General features: G+C 39.1%; 1 protein-coding gene across 1 annotated transcript in view; it reads left to right on the top strand.

Moving 5' to 3' along the window:
* The window catches only part of PKD1L3 (polycystin 1 like 3, transient receptor potential channel interacting), a 69,308-nt gene that overhangs the window by 5,926 nt on the left and 41,610 nt on the right, over positions 1-21,772 (top strand). Inside the window, 9 exon segments of the mRNA XM_082370221.1 lie at positions 8,665-8,904; positions 16,463-16,639; positions 17,963-18,030; positions 18,032-18,088; positions 18,183-18,313; positions 19,168-19,295; positions 19,639-19,870; positions 20,816-21,001; positions 21,004-21,008. Coding sequence (XP_082226347.1) covers positions 8,665-8,904; positions 16,463-16,639; positions 17,963-18,030; positions 18,032-18,088; positions 18,183-18,313; positions 19,168-19,295; positions 19,639-19,870; positions 20,816-21,001; positions 21,004-21,008 — 1,224 coding nt within the window.

Genomic DNA, 21,772 nt, shown 5'->3' with positions numbered 1-21,772 from the left:
ACCCTGGGCCAGCAGCTTAACCTCCATGCAGCCCAGTGTCCTTCCAAGGATTGTTATGAGGATTAAGTAAGACGATACAAATAAGGTATTAGAACAATTCGTGGCGTACTATAGCAATTATTACTGTTAATGTTACTGTGCAATTTCAATTTTTTGTTCAAAGTTTACCTTCTGCTTCTAGATAGCTTCACATTCATGTCAAAGGTGAAAACACTTTTGGAGATCCAATATTGGTATTAACTATTATTGTCAGAATGTTTATACATCTTATTATGAATTTAAGAAATGCCTCTTCCAAAATAGCATGCCAGTAGAAGTATTTGTAAATGTTCAAATACTTAACGTTCAAAAAAGAAGTCTGATGCTTCATATTGTTGTACAATATTACTTCAGATACTTACTGACTTTTTCAATATTTGAATAGTTGAACTCATTTTTCTTCATTTACTTTAAAAATAAAAACACTTAAAGCTCACATATAATAGCATTAAGAAATTGGAACAGTAAACAAGTTGGAATAAAAAGTAACAGTTTGTGTTAAAAGTGGTGTTGTAATAGGGTTAATATTCCTCTTGTAAGTGCCAAGACAGCCGTACTGGTTGTGAAAACTTTGAAATACTTCCATGCCATTGGTAAAGTAAAGTAATATTATAAACTCATTACTTCAAACTAACGATCATAGGATGATATGACAGCCATTGATAAATGGAGATCTATCCTAGGGACATCTGGAAAATATTTTTAGACCTATCTGCCATTCTGGTTAAGGTCACAGCGTTGCACATCCTTTGAAACACTCTGTGCTTTAGGAGAAGCATCAGCATATCATAAGCCTCAAATTACATACTTGCTACTACTTCTGAATAATTTAGCTTTGACTTTGGTTTTATTGTTAGTGTGTTACAGCTCTTGTTTAAGTAGTACATGCGTGATATTTTGATATTTATAAATTCAATAGTTTATAATAAAATATGAAACACAAGTTCCCACAATCCCTAATGAAAAAATGGATCTAGGGAATAATCACCAATGGCTGCTAGACTAATAAAGATAGTTATTAGTTATCCCACAGACAGACATTATGAGACTCCTGATGGAAGTACTTGACACCACCTACTAAGTATTCTTATAGAAAGTAGAACTTGAATCTGATTAAGCCTCTAGAGCCAACCAGTTTATAAAAAGTCAGAGAACTGAGGAACATGTGAGATGGCACCATGGGAATGCAGTCATCAAAATCCAGAATTGGGAAGCTTTACAGGATAAACAACTCAGGTTTTACAATAAAGACATGGCAAGATTGAGGGGAGAGAATGAGGAGGAAGTGGGAAAGGGCCACCCAGGAGAGTGGAAGTGAGAATAGACTAGGGAAATACTTTGATTACCAGGCAGGGTGAAGGCGGGCCCCTCGTGGTTCATGATCCTGAATTTAAGCTGAGATGTAGTCAACGGGGTTGTATGATTTCTCCAGCCACGTTCAGCAGCGTGATAAGAAACAGCAAATATACACAGGGAGGCACATTCAAGAATGCTGTTGCCCACCTTCTGAACTCTTTTATCTCTACCAATAAGAATTATCGAATACAAAGGAGAATCTTATGCTTAGAATGTAATTTCCTAAAGTAAACTTAATTCTGTCTTCTCACTGTTGACCCAATTGGTGGACCTAATTTTGAGATGTTGTGACTGTGCTCCAGAGCAAAAGACCTACTTCAGAATTCCACGTTGTTGTTCTTTTTAAAAAACAACTGGATAGTTATCTTTAATTTGTTTTCTTGATTATCACATATGTGCGTGTAGTGATTATTTTATAGACTTCCACCTAGCGTTTTATCCTACAAGTTAACTTTTGCATTGGCCTCCAGATAGATGCCTTTTCAGACCAAGATGCCAGTTATGAAAGAAATGGGAGTAATTCTCATTCATATTGGAAACCCAAGAGGACAAAAAGAAGTCACAATACCGAGAAACAAAATGACCTCAGGTAACGTGTAGTGAAATCAATTCCACCCTTAAAGGATGCACAAGACTTAATTAATGCCGAAATGTGTCATCATCACGGGTACTCAGTAAATATTCTTTACATTCTATTTTGTCTGATCTTAATATTGCAGTCTTTGCTTTCATTTTTTAAAAATTCATTTATTTGTTTTTATTTTTGGCTGCGTTGGGTCATCGTTGCTGTGCACGGACTTTCTCTAGTTGTGATGAGCGGGGGCTACTCTTCATTGCGGTGCGCGGGCTTCTCATTGCAGTGGCTTCTCTTGTTGCAGAGCATGGGCTCTAGGCGCGCGGGCTTCAGTAGTTGTGACGCCCAGGCTTAGTTGCTCCACGGCATGTGGGATCTTCCAGGACCAGGGCTCGAACCCGTGTCCCCTGCATTGGCAAGCGGATTCTTAACCACTGAGCCACCAGGGAAGCCCTAAGACAAGTTTTTTTCCCACAAAAGTTTCCATCAAAAAAGAGTCGTGTTAAAGCCCTTGCAAAGTCTTTCATATCGTGGTATTCTCCCTTTTTTTTTTTTTTAATTTTGAAAAACAAATACTATTTGGGGAAAATACATGAGTATGAAATGATCTCAGTCAATATCAGTGTTGGCTAATTATAGAGTTCACCTGACAGAATGGGTGAAAAAAGAGACAAATTTAAAGTGGATCTAGGGCTTCCCTGGTGGTGAAGTGGTTAAGAATCTGCCTGCCAATGCAGGGGACACGGGTTTGAGCCCTGGTCCAGGAAGATCCCATATGCCACGGAGCAGCTAAGCCTGTGCGCCACAACTACTGAGCCTGCGATCTAGAGCCCACGAGCCACAACTACTGAGCCCGCGTGCTACAACTACTGAAGCCCACGTGCCCTAGAGCCCATGCTCTGCAACAAGAGAAGCCACCACAATGAGAAGCCCGTGCACCGCAACGAAGAGTAGCCCCCACTTGCCACAACTAGAGAAAGCCCTTGCACAGCAACAAAGACCCAGTGCAGCCAAAAATAAATAAAAATTTTTTAAAACCCTTTAAAAAAATAAAATAATAAAAATAAAGTGGATCTAGTGATATTCTTAGGGGTGGCAGCTCCCAACTTCAAGGGTTGGGTGTCCTTGTCAACAAGCCTCTTAAGTATCCTTTAAAAAAGCAATTTAGAAAGTGTTATTGTTGCAGAGACATTCTCTCATCTAGAGAGAATATATATGTAAAGAACAAATGTAAAAATCAGCTTTTCTGAATGCTTTGTAAATGAGTACTTGTGAGTTGGGAAGAAAGACAGTGATAGATGGAAGTAAAGATAAGATATTTTGGAAAACCTAAATAATTCTGAAATTTCTTCTGGTTATAATGAAAGCAGTGATGTTGAAGATGCATTTGAAAAGTTTGAATAAAGCTATGTTGTGAAATTGTGTTTCAGAAGAGCAAAGCTTCTAAATTAATATACTACTTTGTATAACGTGATTTTAATTATGCCTTTGTAAAACTAAATTACTGAATTAAATAAGTAGACACTTGTTTCACATACATCCTTCAGGTTTATATGTCAAATTTGCTCAAAAATAACTTTTAAAAAACCTCCTCATTGAGAAAGGAGGTCACCTTACATTTATGTATGTGTGGTCTTTAAAAAATTTTGTGTCACTTTGCTTTAGGTGTGTGCCTACTAAATTTCTTGTAAATGCATCTAATTATTTCACTCACTCTGAGAATATTTTTATAGTAGAGTTTATCATATTCAACTTTATTTTAATAACATGTCATTCCTTGCCTTGTTCTGTGCTTTCTGGTTCTAATGCTTCCTTGCTTTTGTCTTTTGTTGAAATTTTGTTCTTCAGTAGTCTTGTGTTAATTATTCACCTTCAAGAAGTTTTTTGTTTTTTGTTGTGTTTTTTTAAACACATTCTTTTTTTTATATAAACAAATTTTCTTTTTTTTAAAAATGGGAATTATTTATTTTATTTTATGGCTGTGTTGGGTCTTCGTTTCTGTGCGAGGGCTTTCTCTAGTTGCGGCAAGCGGGGACCACTCTTCATCGCGGTGCGTGGGCCTCTCACTATCGCGGCCTCTCTTGTTGCGGAGCACAGGCTCCAGACGCGCAGGCTCAGCAATTGTGGCTCACGGGCCTAGTTGCTCCACGGCATGTGGGATCCTCCCAGACCAGGGCTCGAATCCGTGTCCCCTGCATTGGCAGGCAGATTCTCAACCACTGCGCCACCAGGGAAGCCCTAAACACATTCTTATACCTATGTTTTTCTAGTTGTCGGGCTCAGGAATGAAACAGTCTCCCTTGAAATCCCCTCATCTGGTTATAGAATTATATCACAGGTTAGTTTTTTCGCCTCCCCACCCTCACTCGCTAGATCTTGTTAGTATATTCTGTGGGTTTTATTCAGGTTATTGTTATAGTAAATAATTATTTTTATACTATACAACTTAAGAATACTTTTTTCATGCTTTTATCAAAGCCAGATTTCCAACAATAATTTAGAATTTATTTCTGTTTTAACTGGTTTCATATTTATCACCAACCACTTTGTACCATAACTTCCCACTTCCGAGTTCTTAATTTCGTTTCATCTCTATTCCAATTGTTTTTTCAAGAAAGAACTATTGGTGGAAATATTTTGGGAGCTTGTGAATAATCAAAAGGGGTCTTTCTTGTCCCTTCCTAATGTTAAGGGAAAACTTTCCCCAGACAATTTACTGATCTAGTAAGCTTTTATTCAGTGACTCATGAGTTGGGCAACATCCACTCTAGCAGACAGAAAGGAGCTCTCAAGAGCTGTACAAGGGGAGAGATTTTTATAGACAAAGATGAGCAGGAGCAACGAGGTTATACTGGGCATTTACCAATTGGTTAAAGCAAGGTTACTTCTCTTATAAGGAGCAAAGGGAAGTGATGGAGCTGGGTTATGTAACTTGTACTGGGCAGGCAGGCACTGACTGGTTGACTTTGGCCTTCCTTTCATGGGGAAGCCGTTTGCTGATGGCGGGGCTTAGCATGAGTGACTCCATCTTGGGCCTGATCTGGTTACTTTAACACCAGTGAGCCATATGTTAGCAGGGTGTACAGTTAAAAGGTAGGATCAGTTGCTGTAACAAAGGCCAAAATAGTAGCTTAAACAAAATAGAAGTTCATTTCTCTTTTACATAACAGTCTGAGTAAGAGGTCTAAGGCTGAAAGGAAAGATCAGTGGTTTACGGGACCAAGCTCTTCCTTGTTCTGCCATCATCAACTTGTAGCATCCATCTCAGGTCTATAAAAGCTGTTTTATCACCCTGCACTCTATGTTCACATTCCAGCAAGTGGGAAGGAGAGAGGGGTGGGGTGGGGGCTGATCCTTTTTTTTTTTTTAAGGGCACAGCCTGGAAATTGCATCTATTACTTCTCATATCCCATTGGCCAGGACCTGATCACATGTCCACACCACTGCAAGCAAGGAGGGCTGGGAAACGTAGTCCTTAGCTGGGCTACCATGTTCCCATGGAAGGAAGGGAGGACATAGTAGAGAATAACCAACACTCTCTGCAATGAAAGTGATACAATTCTTTCCTCACAGTCTTCCCCCTCAAAACTCTGTAGACATCACTGTCTTCTGGCACTTAATGCTATAGTGGAAAACTCTAAGGCTAACCAACCCCCCCTTTTTTTTTTCTGGTAGCCTTTTTTTCCATATCGGATTGCTTGTAGAATTTTTTAATCCTTGTGCTACAGAAACTTTTTTAGCATGCATCTAGGTTACTTTTCACTGATTTTGCCTAGAATGTGATGTGGCATATATACCTCTTTCTTGGCTTATGAAAGTTTTTTTCTGTTCTACCCATTTATTCCTTCTATTTCATTTGCTCTGGTTTTGTCCCTGAGAAATACCAGTTATCTATATGCTATCCTGCTGGCTTCTGTCCTCCGTATCTTTCCTGTCATTCTTTTAAGTGAAACAGTGGTTTCCTATTTATCACTCTTTCTGGTACATTCTGAAAGAACTCCTGACATTTATCCTGCGTACCACTGATTTGACTTTTCCACCTCAGTTCTGTTCTGTATTACCTCCAACATGGATCTTAATTTTTCCGTAGCATTTTTGGTTTTCTTGAAATCCTCTAATATTTATTTCTCTTTTAATCTCTCTCATTCTTATGCATATTAGCTTCAGTTGGTTTACCTTTAAGATTCTCTGTTTCGCAGTACAGCCAAAAAGAAAAAAGACTTTGTTTCAATTAAGGATGTTAAACAGCTTTCTGAAATATTCTTCTGGATTTTGCTGTTGATGATTTTCAGAGCTACACTTTCCTCTGTGTCCTTTGGAGTCAATTCCCAGGTTCTAAAGTGCTATTCATAGGCTCCCTTTTATTCTTTGTTTTTTTCCTTATCTTTTAAGGCAAGATCTGTCAAAACACATTTGTCTAAGACTGAGAAATTGTATCACCCTAAGTTCAGCAGCCTGTTGGCTTATTTAGTGGTCATAACCCCTTCTCAGATCGACAGTTGAAGTTCTGGGTTAGTTTGCTGTTCCCAGCAAGCTGTCAACCTAATGACCCTAATCTGAGGTGAGGTTTTACTCAGCTCTACATACATTGCTTGAATTTTCACATCGTTGGATATTATTACACCAGTTATCAAGATGAGAAAATTAAGAGGTTAAGTCATTTGCTCAAGGCTTCATAGTTACAGTAAAAGGCAAACCAGCTCTGCACCCCAGATTTTTGACTTTTAGAATCCAGTTTCTGTTTTCAATCCTTCATCCTGTTAGTCTTCTGGCTTGTCTACAGATGTATCAACAGTGGGAAATGATCACTTTGGTTTCCTATATAAAACAATTTGTGTTGTTTTTAGCCTTGAATAATCCTCAAGTAAAATAGAAAGAAATATTTCTATCCTAAGACTTTTCCTTGAGCTTCATTGACTTTCTTTTTCCTCTAGTAGCCACTCATCTTTCAACCACATGCCACCAACCTGCTCATGCTAGTCTTGTAAGTACTGACCTTCACAGTGCACATCTTGGAATATTATTCTTTTTGTCATTCTTGGTGGGTCCTGGCAGAACTCTACTCTGTCTCGTAGAGGGCTCTGGATATAATTTTTGAAGGAGGAAAGGAAAGTACTTAAGTGCAGGAAAGAATCAGGTTTGGTGGATGCTTTATTAAAGAAAATTTTTTAAAGCCTCTGTTTGGCTTTCATGTTGGTATAATTAGCATTTGTTGGTTGGTTGTTGGTTTATTCCCTGCTTCATCCCAAAAAAGGACTTGTGGCATCTTACCAAAATATATGCAAAGCAATAAAATTTAATAATTTTTTTAAACAGGGAAAAAGAAAGAAATCTGAGTGAAAGGAAAATAAGGGTAGGACCTCTGCATAATCTATAAATTTCACCTTCAAGGGAATTCCCTGGCAGACCAGTGGTTAGGGCTCCATGCTTCCACTGTAGGGGACACGGGTTCAATCCCTGGTCAGGGAATTAAGATCCCACAAGCCACTCAGCATGGCCAAAAAAAAAAAAAATTCACCTTCAAGAAATTTCTCAGCCTTCTCACCTCTGTGTCTTGCATAGAAACCTTTTAGTGGATGTCTAAATATAGATGTACATTTATTTGATCCAACATTAACTGCAAAATGTAAGTTTTCTAGCAACATAAAAGAGAACAGGGGTGAAATAAATACCCCTGAAAGCAGCATTTCCCAAGTGATATTCTGTAAGATAACAACCAGCATTCTTAAAACGTTGCCAGAAGGAAAGAAAACAAAGGTTTTTGACCTTAGGACTTCTCAGAGCCTTTCATGTGCCGAAGCCTAACCACTGCTCACCGTCTCCGAGCGAGCGACCGTCATCTCCCATCTAAGCTGTGCATCTGCCTCCTCCTGATCTCCCTGCTTCAAGTCCTGGCCCCTTCCTGTCCGTTCTCAACCCAGCAGTCCTAGGGGTCCTTCACAGCAGAATCAGATCATGCTCCTCAAAGCCCCCAAGTATCTTCCCATCTCATGCAGAGTAAAATCATACTCTTCTTGATTGCCTGACATGACATGCTCTCTCCACCCCCATCCCTTCCTCCCACCCCGCCCCGCAGCATCTTCCTGGTCTCCCCCAATTCCCCCTTTTGCTCATCTAGCCTCCTTGTTCCTCAAACAAAGCCAGCAGGCTGTGGCCTCAGGGCCTTTGCACCCCTCAAATGTCCATCTCCAATGTATTGGCAGAGCTTTCTCTCTCCCTATATCCAACTGTCAGCAAAAATGCCCTCTCCTGATAGCTGAGCACCCTTTCTCTTCATCTGCTTACCTTTGTTTTTTTATGTTTTTTACTTTACTTTATATTCAGTACACGATATAATTTGTGTATCTGGCACCACCACAAAAATGGAGGCGCCATGAGGGCAAGAACTTGGCTTATTTTGTTCATTGCTGTATCCTCAGTTCCCCAGAACATTGCTTCGCATAGTAGATGTTTAATTATAATTTAGTGAATGGTTGACAGTAAGCACAGTAATATAAATTGTGAATTTTAAAGAGGGTACTATGGTATGCCACTTCATCAAAACTGTTAGTGCACAGGATCTTTCTGAGAGAAATGCCTATTACTACCTCACAGGGCATGGGAGTTCTAGAACAATTTTAGAAATACTGCCTTAATTATTCATCATTTGGTAAAAGCATATTCAGCCTTTTCCTTTGCATATTTTAATCTTTTAGTCCAAGACCCCGCGCCATTCCATCAGCCCGTTTCCTTCAATACCACCTGGAGGCACACAGCAGGGAGTATCGGTCACGCCTGTACCTACCAGCCAGCCGCTCCCTGTGCCACCAGAGCTCACCAGGCCTGGATCTGTAACACATGCTGGAAAAGCTCCGGGAGAAATAACTTCAAGCCCCAAAAAGGACGCACATTCCAGGTGTCTTCACCACTCATCCACAAGCATCATTTCAGAGCACATCTGATCAGGTAAATATGGAAAATTGAAGCCACAACTTGGGTACCCTTGTGACCCTGCAAAAGCACTTTTACTCTTTCCTTCTAATACGGTGATGTTTGAAGAAAAGGATGCTAGGAGGGAGCCGGGTTCACCCTTTGCCTCTGAGCAGAACCTGAGAATGCCTGACAGATGATGGGGTTCAGGGCAGGCTGCCCCAGAATGGGCCACTGTGGCACGAGGATTATTTCAAGGCGAAGATGATGAAGGCCCAACAAACTCAAGAAGAGCTTTTTACCTCCCTCTTAATTGCCGAAAAGAACTGAGGTAGGGAGTCTGTACCAGGAGGAGAGCTATTACCAAAGATAACTTTTCTTACATTAGAAACACATCTCCACATGGCGTGGCAAACATTTGTTTACCAGACCTTTCCTCTTCTCATCTTCTGTGAACTGTCTTCCTCCCCTTTGATGTCCCAGACCCCTACCCCCTTCTCCTTAGCTCAGGATGGCAGCTAAACCTCCATAGCCTGTCTTTGAGTCTCCCATCTTTGGGACTCCCATACATACGTAATTAAATGTGTTTTTCTCTTGTTAATCTGTCTTACGTCAACTTAAAAATTATTAGACCAGCCAAAGAACCTGGAAGGGAAGAAGGGAAAAGTGTTCCTCCCCTAACAGACAAGCCTATATCCCAATTAAAAGCAAAAACTAAACAAGTCCATGAAAATATTCCACAATGGGTTTTATACCCATTTCAGGATTTAATGTCTTCTTTTTTTTTTTAACTTAATTTTACTTATTTTTTTATACAGCAGGTCCTTATTAGTCATCAGTTTTATACACATCAGTGTATACATGTCAATCCCAATCGCCCAATTCATCACACCACCACCCCCCAGCCGCTCTCCCCCCTTGGTGTCCATACGTTTGTTCCCTACATCTGTTTCTCAATTTCTGCTCTGCAAACTGGTTCAGCTGTACGATTTTTGTAAGTTCCACATATATGCGTTAATATATGATATTTGTTTTTCTCTTTTTTTTTTTTTTTCATTTTCACCTAGAACTTTTTTTTTTTTTTAAAACATCTTTATTGAAGTATAATTGCCTTACAATGGTGTGTTAGCTTCTGCTTTATAACAAAGTGAATCAGTTATACATATACAATATGTTCCCATTTCTCTTCCCTCTTGCATCTTCCTCCCTCCCACCCTCCCCATCCCACCCCTCTAGGTGGTCACAAAGCACAGAGCTGATCTCCCTGTGCTATGCGGCTGCTTCCCACTAGCTATCTATTTTACATTTGGTAGTGTATATATGTCCATGACACTCTCTTACCCTGTCACATCTCACCCCACCCCCTCCCCATATCCTCAAGTCCATTCTCTAGTAGGTCTGTGTCTTTATTCCCGTCTTGCCACTAGGTTCTTCATGGACTTTTTTTTTTTTTTTTTTTCCCTTAGATTCCATATATATGTGTTAGCATACTGTATTTGTTTTTCTCTTTCTGACTTACTTCACTCTGTATGACAGACTCTAGATCCATCCACGTCTCTACAAATGACCCAATTTCGTTCCTTTTTATGGCTGAGTAATATGCCATTGTATATATGTACCACAACTTCTTTATCCATTCATCTGTCGATGGGCATTTAGGTTGCTTCCATGACCTGGCTATTGTAAATAGTGCTACAATGAACATTCGGGTGCATGTGTCTTTTTGAATTATGGTTTTCTCTGGGTATATGCCCAGTAGTGGGATTGCTGGGCCATACGGTAATTCTATTTTTTAGTTTTTTAAGGAGCCTCCATACTGTTCTCCATAGTGGCTGTATCAATTGACATTGCCACCAACAGGGCAAGAGGGTTCCCTTTTCTCCACACCCTCTCCAGCATTTGTTGTTTGTAGATTTTCTGATGATGCCCATTCTAACTGGTGTGAGGTGATACCTCATTGTAGTTTTGATTTGCATTTCTCTAATAATTAGTGACATTGAGCAGCTTTTGATGTGCTTCTTGGCCATCTGTATGTCTTCTTTGGAGAAATGTCTATTTAGGTCTTCTGCCCATTTTTGGACTGGGTTGTTTGTTTTTTTAATATTGAGCTGCATGAGCTGTTTGTATATTTTGGAGATTAATCCTTTGTTCGTTGATTTGTTTGCAAATATTTTCTCCCATTCTGAGGGTTGTCTTTTCCTCTTGTTTATGGTTTCCTTTGCTGTGCAAAAGCTTTTAAGTTTCATTATGTCCCATTTGTTTATTTTTGTTTTTATTTCCAGTACTCTAGGAGGTGGATCAAAAAAGATCTTGCTGTGATTTATGTCAAAGAGTGTTCTTGCTATGTTTTCCTCTAAGAGTTTTATAGTGTCCGGTCTGACATTTAGGTCTCAAATCCATTTTGAGTTTATTTTTGTGTATGGTGTTAGGGAGAGTTCTAATTTCATTCTTTTACATGTAGCTGTCCAGTTTTCCCAGCACCACTTATTGAAGAGACTGTCTTTTCTCCATTGTATATCTTTGCTTCCTTTGTCATAGATTAGTTGACCATAAGTGAATGGGTTTATCTCTGGTCTTTCTATCTTGTTCCATTGATCTGTGTTTCTCTTTTTGTGCCAGTACCATATTGTCTTGATTACTGTATCCTTGTAGTATAGTCTGAAGTCAGGGAGTCTGATTCCTCCAGCTCCGTTTTTTCCCCTCAAGACTGCTTTGGCTATTCGGGGTCTTTTGTGTCTCCATACAAATTTTAAGATTTTTTGTTCTGGTTCCATAAAACATGCCATTGGTAATTTGATAGGGATTGCATTGAATCTGTAGATTGCTTTGGGTAATATAGTCATTTTCACAATATTGATTCTTCCAATCCAACAACATGGTATATCTCTCCATCTGTTGGTATCACCTTTAATTTCTTTCATCAGTGTCTTATAGTGTTCTGCATACAGGTCTTTTGTCTCCCTAGGTAGGTTTATTCCTAGGTATTTGATTCTTTTTGCTGCAATGGTAAATGGGAGTGTTTCCTTAATTTCTTTTTCAGATATTTCATCATTAGTGTATAGGAATGCAAGAGATTTCTGTGCATTAATTTTGTATCCTGCAACTTTACCAAATTCATTGATTAGCTCTAGTAGTTTTCTGGTAGCATCTTTAGTATTCTCTATGTATAGTATCATGTCATCTGCAAACAGTGACAGTTTTACTTCTTCTTTTCTGATTTGGATTCCTTTTATTTCTTTTTCTTCTCTGATTGCTGTGGCTAAAACTTCCAAAACTATGTTGAATAATAGTGGTGAGAGTGGGCAACCTTGTCTTGTTGCCGATCTTAGAGGCAATGGTTTCAGTCTTTCACCGTTGAGAACGATGTTGGCTGTGGGTTTGTCATATATGAACTTTATTATGTTGAGGTAGGGTCCCTCTGTGCCTACTTTCTGGAGAGTTTTTATCGTAAATGGGTGTTGAATTTTGTCAAAAGCTTTTTCTGCATCTATTGAGATTATCATACGGTTTTTATCCTTCAATTTGTTAATGTGGTGTAGTACATTGATTGATTTGCATATATTGAAGAATTCTTGCATTCCTGGGATAAACCCCACTTGATCATGGTGTATGATCCTTTTAATGTGCTGTTGGATTCTGTTTGCTAGTATTTTGTTGAGGATTTTTGCATCTATGTTTATCAGAGACATTGGCCTGTAGTTTTCTTTTTTTGTGACATCTTCATCTGGTTTTGGTATCAGGGTGATGGTGGCCTCATAGAATGAGTTTGGGAGTGTCCCTCCCTCTGCTATATTTTGGAGGAGTTTGAGAAGGATAGGTGTTAGTGCTTCTCTAAATGTTTGATAGAATTCACCTGTGAAACCATCTGGTTCTGGGCTTTTGTTTGTTGCAAGATTTTTTAATCACAGTTTCAATTTCAGTGCTTGTGATTGGTCTGTTTATATTTTCTGTTTCTTCCTGGTTCAGTCTTGGAAGGTTGTACTTGTCTAAGAATTTCTCCATTTCTTCCAGGTTGTCTATTTTATTGACATATAGTTGCTTGTAGTAATCTCTCATGATCTTTTGTATTTCTGCAGTGTCAGTTGTTACTTCTCCGTTTTCATTTCTAATTCTGTTGATTTGAGTCTTCTCCCTTTTTTTCTTGATGAGTCTGGCTAATGGTTTATCAATTTTGTCTTCTTAAAGAACAAGCTTTTAGTTTTATTGATCTTTGCTATTGTTTCCTTCATTTCTTTTTCATTTATTTCTGATCTTATCTTTATGGTTTCTTTCCTTCTGCTAACTTTGGGGTTTTTTGTTCTTCTTTCTCTAATTGCTTTAGGTGTAAGGTTAGGTTGTTTATTTGAGATTTTTCTTGTTTCTTGAGGTAGGATTGTATGCTAGAAACTTCCCTGTTAGGGCAGCTTTTACTGCATCCCATAGGTTTTGGGTCGTCGTGTTTTCATTGTCATTTGTTTCTAGGTTTTTTTTTGATTTCCTCTTTGATTTCTTCAGTGATCTCTTGGTTATTTAGTAGCATATTGTTTAGCCTCCGTGTGTTTGCATATTTCACATATTTTTTTCCTGTAATTGTTATCTAGTCTCCTAGCGTAGTGTTCGGAAAATATACTTGATACGATTTCAGTTTTCTTAAATTTACCAAGGCTTGATTTGTGACCCAAGATATGATCTATCCTGGAGAATGTTCCATGAGCACTTGAGAAGAAAGTGTATTCTGTTGTTTTTGGATGGAATGTCCTATAAATATCAATTAAGTCCATCTTGTCTAATGTGTCATTTAAAGCTTGTGTTTCCTTATTTATTTTCATTTTGGATGATCTGTCCATTGATGAAAGTGGGGTGTTAAAGTCCCCTACTATGATTGTGTTACTGTTGATTTCCCCTTTTATGGCTGTTAGCATTTGCCTTATGTATTCAGGTGCTCCTATGTTGGGTGCATAAATATTTACAATTGTTATATCTTCTTTTTGGATTGATCCCTTGATCAAACTGTAGTGTCCTTGTCTCTTGTAATAGTCTTTATTTTAAAGTCTATTTTGTCTGATATGAGAATTGCTACTCCAGCTTTCTTTTGATTTCCATTTGCATGGAATATCTTTTTCCATCCCCTCACTTTCAGTCTGTATGTGTCCCTAGGTCTGAAGTGGGTCTCTTGTAGACAGCATATGTACGGGTCTTGTTTTTGTATCCATTCAGCTAGTCTATGTCTTTTGGTTCGAACATTTAATCCATTTATATTTAAGGTAATTATCGATATGTATGTTCCTGTGACCATTTTCTTAATTGTTTTGGGTTTGTTTTTGTAGGTCTTTTCCTTCTCTTGTGTTTCCTGCCTAGAGAAGTTCTGTTAGCATTTCTTGTAAAGCTGGTTTGGTGGTGCTGAATTCTCTTAACTTTTGCTTATCTGTAGAGGTTTTAATTTCTCCATCAAATCTGAATGAGATCCTTGCTGGGTAGAGTAATCTTGGTTGTAGGTTTTTCCCTTTCATCACTTTAAATATGTCCTGGCAGGCCGATTCTTAACCACTGTGCCACCAGGGAAGTCCCAGGATTAGTGAGAATTTTAATTTCCATTTTTCCATTTCCTATATTTTCAGATATTTTGCTATAGCATATAGGTGCAATCTGGGTTCATTTATTTGGACTTTTTAATTACAGAAATAATACATGCTTCTTATTCAAAAATCAGAACAAAAGCATATAAAGTAAAAACAGAAGCCCTCACCATCTTGGTCCTTCTTGCTAATCCCATTCTCTAGGTGTAATCACTGTTATTAATTTATTCTTAATTTGCTGTGCATAACCCTCCAGACATTTTTCTATACACACACAAGTTTGTTGTTTGGTGTTAACAAAAATCAGGTTAAATTACACAAATTTTTCTGCTCCTTGATTTTTTTACTTAATACTGTGTCATAGATATCTTTTCATGGTAGTACACAGGCATGAACTCACTATTCTTAGTGTTCATTTGAATATTTTTCATTTGTTTACTCTTGCAGACATCATCCATGAACATCCATGTACCTACATCTTTGAGTACTTGTACAAATATTCCTGTGGGAAAGAGAGGTAGAAATAGAATTGATGGGCTCTTAAATTTTTAATCAATGGAAAAATTACCCTCCTAAAAGGCATTGTTTTACATTCCCACCAACCACTTCCTCACCCTCTCACTTTTGCCAATTTCAAAAGCAAGAAAAGAAAGAAAAGCATTTTATTGGTCATTAAAGAGGTCAAACATCATTTTATATATTTATTGACAATTTTTTTTTGTCTTCTGAATTGCTTGTATATATCCATCATTCGTTTTTCCCCCTTGGGTTTTTTGGTAATTTTCTTATTTGTTTGTAAGACAGCTTTATTTATTATTGATGTTAACTTTTTGTTGTATATGTTGCTAATACTTTATGCCCCTGTCTTTTTAACTTTGTTTTTTGTATCTTTTATTTTGCAGAGGTTTTTAACACATGTAACTTTGAAAATAACATTTGGAAACAAAAATAGTTGTAACTGCAGTGGATATTCACTAAATATCTGTCAACTGGCTTCACCTTCTATTTCGACTTGTTTTACTTGTGAACAACCCACAGAAAGGAGAGTTGGTGTTTTCTGTTTCATGTAGAACTTCTCCTTGGTCTTTCTTTTTAGTCTATCTTGAATACTTTTGAGACCCTAAATATAAAAGGATAGTCTACTCAGTATTTCAGTCAGCATTGCTCTTTTCCTCAGCACTCCTTTTTTTTTTTTTAGCTTAGTTATGTTAATTAGATTTTTGATCTGCTTATCACTCAAAAAGGGTCATTGTCAGTTCCTTAGAATAACCTGAACCACGCATCCTCCCCATAAGTAATGTGTAACAATATATGTTCCTTCCCCGCCAAGTTGTAATATTGCTTCTTATAAAAATGCATAAGACCTACTAGAGAATGGACTTGAGGATATGGGGAGGGGGAAGGATAAGATGGGACAAAGTGAGAGAGTGGCATGGACATATATACACTACCAAATGTAAAATAGCTAGCTAGTGGGAAGCAGCCACATAGCACAGGGAGATCAGCTCTGTGCTTTGTGACCACCTAGACGGGTGGGATAGGGAGGGTGGGAGGGAGGGAGACGCAAGAGGGAAGAGACATGGGGATATATGTATATGTATAACTGATTCACTTTGTTATAAAGCAGAAACTAACACACCATTGTAAAGCAGTTATACTCCAATAAAGATGTTTAAAAATAATACATAAAGAATAGATACACGTATATGTATAACTGGATCACTTTGTTGTACACCTGAAATTAACAGGGCATTGTTAACTATACCCCACTATAAAATTAAAAGTTTTAAAAGATGCATTCGAAATGTGTAAAGAGCACAGAACTTCTTATGAGAAGAACACAAATTTAAAGCAGCCTTAAGCAGGAAATTCCCTGGCAGTCCAGTGGTTAAGACTCCACGCTTCCAATGCAGGGAGCTCGGGTTCGATCCCTGGCCGGGGAACTAAGATACCACATGCCACGCGGCCAAAAAAAAAAAAAGCAGTTGTAAGCAGTTCAGGGATGTGTGTTTGCTCTCTAAAATTCCAGGTGGGTGTCATCGATGCACTTATTGACCTGAATGAGCAGCTACCGCAGAGCCCATTTCCGAACAGCAGCAACCTGGGCTCCAGAATGCCTGTGACTGTCTGCCTCTTTCACTCCCTCAACAACATAACGAAAACTAGTGAAGCAAGTCAGCAAAGACCCAAGGACGACACTGAGCAGGTAGGTACAGTATGTGCTGGTGGCCAACTCCATTCGGAGACGTTTTCCTCTTGACAGATCAGGTATCACACAGCCTCTCCCTAGACCTCTAGAGAACCCAGCAAAGTAGGCACCACTGAGGAGACTCCTCTGTCAAGCCTGCTCCAGGCTCTTCCTCTCAACCCCACTCCAGGCTCTTCCTCTCAACCCCATCCGTGAGCCGAGACCACCTGTTGCTGAAATCCAGTAAAAAGAATTCAGTAACGTGGTAGGTACGTAATAAATACTCCACTAAATGAATTATATTTACTAATCACATAGAAAGATGTTCAACATCACTAGTCACTAGGGAAGTGAAAATCAAACTACCATGAGATCCCACTTCACATTCAAAAAGACAGACAATAACAAGTGTTGGCAGGGAGACAGAGAAACTGGAACACTCGTATGTTGTTGGATTGTAAAATGATGATACAGCCACTTTGGAAAAGAGTTTGACAGTTTTGCAAAATGTTAAAAATAGAATTATCATGAGGCCTAGCCATTCCACTCCTTGGTATATACCCACATATGTCCACACAAAGACGTGTACACTTATGTTCATAGCAACATTATTCAAACAGTCAGATAGCCAAAAAGTAGAAACAATGCCGGTGTCCATGATCGGATGAATGAATAAGTAAAGTGTACGTCCTTACAATGGAATATTATTTGGCAACAAAAAAGGAATGAAGTACTATACAAGCTACAACATGGATGAACCTTGAAAACACTATGCTAAGTGAAAGAAGCCAAACGTAAAAGACCATATATTATGATTCCGTTTATATGAAATGTCCAGAAGAGGCAGATCTATTGACACAGAATGTAGATTAGTAGTTGCCTAGGGCTGGGGACAGGAGAATGGGCAGTGACTGCTACTGGTTTCTGGGTTTGTTTTAGGGAAGATGAAAATGTTCTAAAATTAGATCGTGGTGATAGTAGCACAACCTTGTGAATATACTAAAAATCATTGAATTGTGTACTCTAAACCTGTGAATTGTCTGTGTGAATTTCATTGCAAAAAAAAGCTGTTTTTAAAAAAACATTTGTCGTAAGCAGGTCTAGGGCAGCTTATATCATGGGGCAAAGAAATATTTCCCTGGGTGGCCGTCTTAGTTGATACAAAGGATGAGGAGTCTTTAGCCAGACTGCAAGTACTTTCCATGGATCCTTCCAATGAGTGTCACCTTTCATTACATCACTGTCAAGATCCTTGTCCCCTTTTCTGACCTCTCAAACCATTATTTCACTAACAATACCCTGAGGTTACACAAGTCCCCTGGTATTTCCCTCTAAATGCAGGTAGAAAATACACTGAACATGTCCTTGCTGAGCCTCAGGAGGATCCAGGAAGCGTTTCTACAGCAGAATTGGTTCTGAGTCCTCAGTGACTCTGACCTCTTTCGCTGCTACCCTGTTGCTGAGCAGGTAACAGGAGGAAGGAACGGGGAGAGTTTTGTTTTAGGTTTTTGATCTTTAGAGAACACACAAATTGATTTCCATTTAACTTCTTTTTCATTAGGCAAAACATATCAACTTTGCCTCTGAGCTCTTACACCTTCGGTTCCCCAGCACCTGTGAGGTTAGGCTTTCCATCAGCGTCAGTCTTGGAGCAGCTCTTGAATAAACACCCAGGAGTTAACATCCAAGTGAGTGTGAAATTGATTCTGATCAGAATGAACATAGGATTTGATGGCTGTAGGCATTTGGGTGAAAATGTAAGCTGACCAGACCCAGTGAGAGAAGGTTGTGTGCGTTAAGTTCTGTTTCGCACTGGCAGGAATGGAGGCCTCTTTAAAAATGACCCACTATAGAGGTTGGGAGTATTAACAGACTTCTAGATATAACTAAGCTTCTGGGTTATGATTTGAATTGGTCTCAATTCTTCACTATGTATACAAAGCTGGAAATCTCTGAATAATCATCGACTCCTACCAACCTGGTTACATCAGTATATTTCTTTCAGCAACTACCTAACAAATAGAAGTAAGATTGTTGCCTTATCCTGGAGAGCAGAATTCTTACTTCCTAGTAAAATGAATCCTCCAGGTATACAGATAAAAAATAATAATTCTGAGGGTCATAAGTAAATGACTCATCTTTTTTTTTAATTATTTATTTATTTATTTATTTATTTTTGGCTGCATTGGGTATCACAATTTTTATTTATTTTTAAATTTTTTTTATATTTCATCTTTCATTAACTAATTCTTCCTTGTATGATGTTATAATGACAAATATTATTTCATTTAAAATATTAGTGGAGAATTTGCTGGCAGTCCAATGATTAGGACTCCGTGCTTCCACTGCAGGGGGCACGAGTTCGATCCCTGGTCTTAGAACTAAGATCCCACATGCCTCACAGCATGGCCAAAAAAATATGTGTACGTATTAGCAAGGGGAAATCCCAACATTTACTGTATGATATTTGATACCTTATTACCTACCAGGGTGTTATTTATAAATATTTCGGCAATTGATGAAACTAGAGTGTTCTTGTCTCTAAGTAACAGGACTAGCTTTCAATCCCTTCAGAGATTTTGATGACAAGAAGTTTGTTGGAAGCATCGGAAGTGTGTTACTAAGCTCTAATCATAAGTTGCTCCAAGTCCATGATTTAATGGAAGATATCAATGTATGACTTGATTATTAGGGAATAAAACAGAAGGGCATAGGAATTCCTGGAGAATAGGATGGAAGTCTGCAACAACTTGAAGGAAATCATTTTAGATTTATGGGCGTGCCATTGTTTTGTTACTCACATCATTACTTAGGAACTTCTACAAAGAAATCTACCTTACCCTTAGGAGAACGTTTTAGGTCTGAGACTATATACTCTCCCTTAACGCCTGGCACTGCTAACATTCACAGAAGAAGACCTAGCAAGTTGCATTCCATTATCACTAAAAGGAGGCTGAAAGGCATCAATGGATGGACCATCTTAAACTTGAAGATTGATGAACTCTCTCTTATTCTAGATCGTGCTATGGAGAAACGCGAGCACGGGCACCCATCCCACCAGCCTCAACGTGAGTGCAGACTATTTTACTATCACAGTGAATGTCACTTCCCTGGAGAAATCCCTCATAGTGTGCGTGGAGCCTGAAAGCCCCGTTTCAGTGACGCTCTACCTGGGGTTCCAGCACCAGCCTAACCACACACACTTCCACCTGAACCTCTCCCTGCCAAAGGAGGAGGTGTCACAGAAAGGTAAACCCCAACAAGATGTCAGAAACTTACTTTAAAATGCATGCTTTTCTTTTCTTTTTTTAAACTTTTTATTTTGAGACAATTGTGCAATTGTAAATTCACATGCAATTGTAAAAAGCAAAACACAGAGCTCTCACATACCTTCCACCCAGTTTCCCCTAATCTTGCATAACTATAGTACAGTGTCACAACCAGGAAGTGAAACTGACACAATGCACTGATCTTATTCGGAATTCTCCAGTTTTACAAGCTCTCTTGTAATCACTTTTTAAGTGATTCTTCCTGTTTAGCAAAGCTACTGAGACAGCAGCTGTCACTGCTGGGCTGCCAGCTACGAATTCTGTCTGCGTTACCGGCAGGCTCTTTCCTGATTCAGAACATGCACTCTGTCCTACCTACTGATCTTGGCAATAATGTCATGTCATTTGGAGCTGGAAGGGATCTTAGAGGTCCTTTGGTCCAGATTTTGTGTTTGAGAGATGAGAAAACTACATCGATTGGGTGACTTGCCTCAGCCCTCAGCAGCTACCTGACAGAGCCGGGCCTGAAACCAGGCCTCTGACATGCAGACCTGGAACCACTCTGTGCCTGCCCCTGCACCACTCTTGGGTTTCTTTTGTTACCTAGGTCTTCTAGCTACTCATTTTGATGTGTGATTATTTCGTTTTTCTATAACTCATAATACATTCTAATTCATTAGCCCTAAGTCTTCATTTATCAAAAGCATATGATTTTTTTTTTTTTTTTTTTTAACTGGAACAGGAGTCATCCAAAGCCCCAGACTATATCACCGGTCATTTTCTTTAAAACCATTTGTGATTCTAGGCTTATCATTTCCCCATTTGTAAAATAAAATAATGATGATAATAGACCCTTCTGAAGAAAGGTTCTAATGGTATTTTTATCCCCTTTGAAAGGCAGCTAAGTTCTCTTGTTTGTTCTCAGATGAGCCGTATACACGGTTGCTGACTCCAGAGAGCCTGCAGGATGGGGTTGGCACCTACTACATAACAGCCCTGTTGCAGAGAGGCAAGGAGGGTGCCCAGCAGACGCCCGCCCTGCTCTCGGTGGTCACTGCCGTCACCCAGCGTTACTTCTGGGACAGCGGCAACAGCACGTGGAGGAGCCGCGACGCCAGGTCAGAAGCTGCCCACTCCTGCCTCTCTCCCACCTCAGCTGGCAGTACTCTCAGTGCTCTGTCGTCTCATTTGGGGCGGCCCGGAAAGAAAAAGCATTGGAAGGGAAATAAATCAGCCTGGTTAAAAGGAGGAGGCGTGTTGTGTGGTCGGCTGAGAGAACGTGTCTCTTTGGAGCAGCCTTGTGCTTTAGATCTGTCATTTTTTTCCCAAACATTAGTCCAGGGTGAATCTGACAATCTACATAAAATAAGACAAGTGGTATATGGAAGCTGATCAATTCTACAAGTACTAAATATGCGGAGGGTAAAATGAGGCCGACTTTCTGCTACATAAAAGAGAACTTTTACTGCTTCTCGGTCTTTTGGCTAAGATCAAGTGTAGTATCTATTTATATCAATTTAATATCTGATACATCCTCTATTCAAGGACAATATAGCAACTGGATTTTTGGAGCAGGGAGTTGGAATAGGAGCTTGCCCCGTTCACTCCAAAAAAAAAAAAAAAAAAAGAGAACTTTTGTACTTAAAAATAAGCTAACAGATTCCTGTATATTCTAAGCCAGGTGGGGACAGACTGTCACTCCTGCAATTACTGCCTCGTTCCGGGTATCTGAACACTTTAAAAGGGCGCTATACATTTTCACACTAGTGATCCTGTGAGATGCTGTCTGGTTTCATGTGCACAAAGAATGTGCTGTAAGCGTCTGGAAATCCTGAGGCAGCTCTTTCTAAAAGATCTGATAGGGCTTCCCTGGTGGCGCAGT

The sequence above is a fragment of the Balaenoptera borealis genome (genome assembly GCF_965194805.1).
Source record: "Balaenoptera borealis genome assembly, chromosome: 19".
NCBI classification, from domain to species: domain Eukaryota; kingdom Metazoa; phylum Chordata; class Mammalia; order Artiodactyla; family Balaenopteridae; genus Balaenoptera; species Balaenoptera borealis.
Note: the sequence above shows the minus strand (reverse complement) of the source record. Positions and strands in the feature narration are given on the sequence as shown.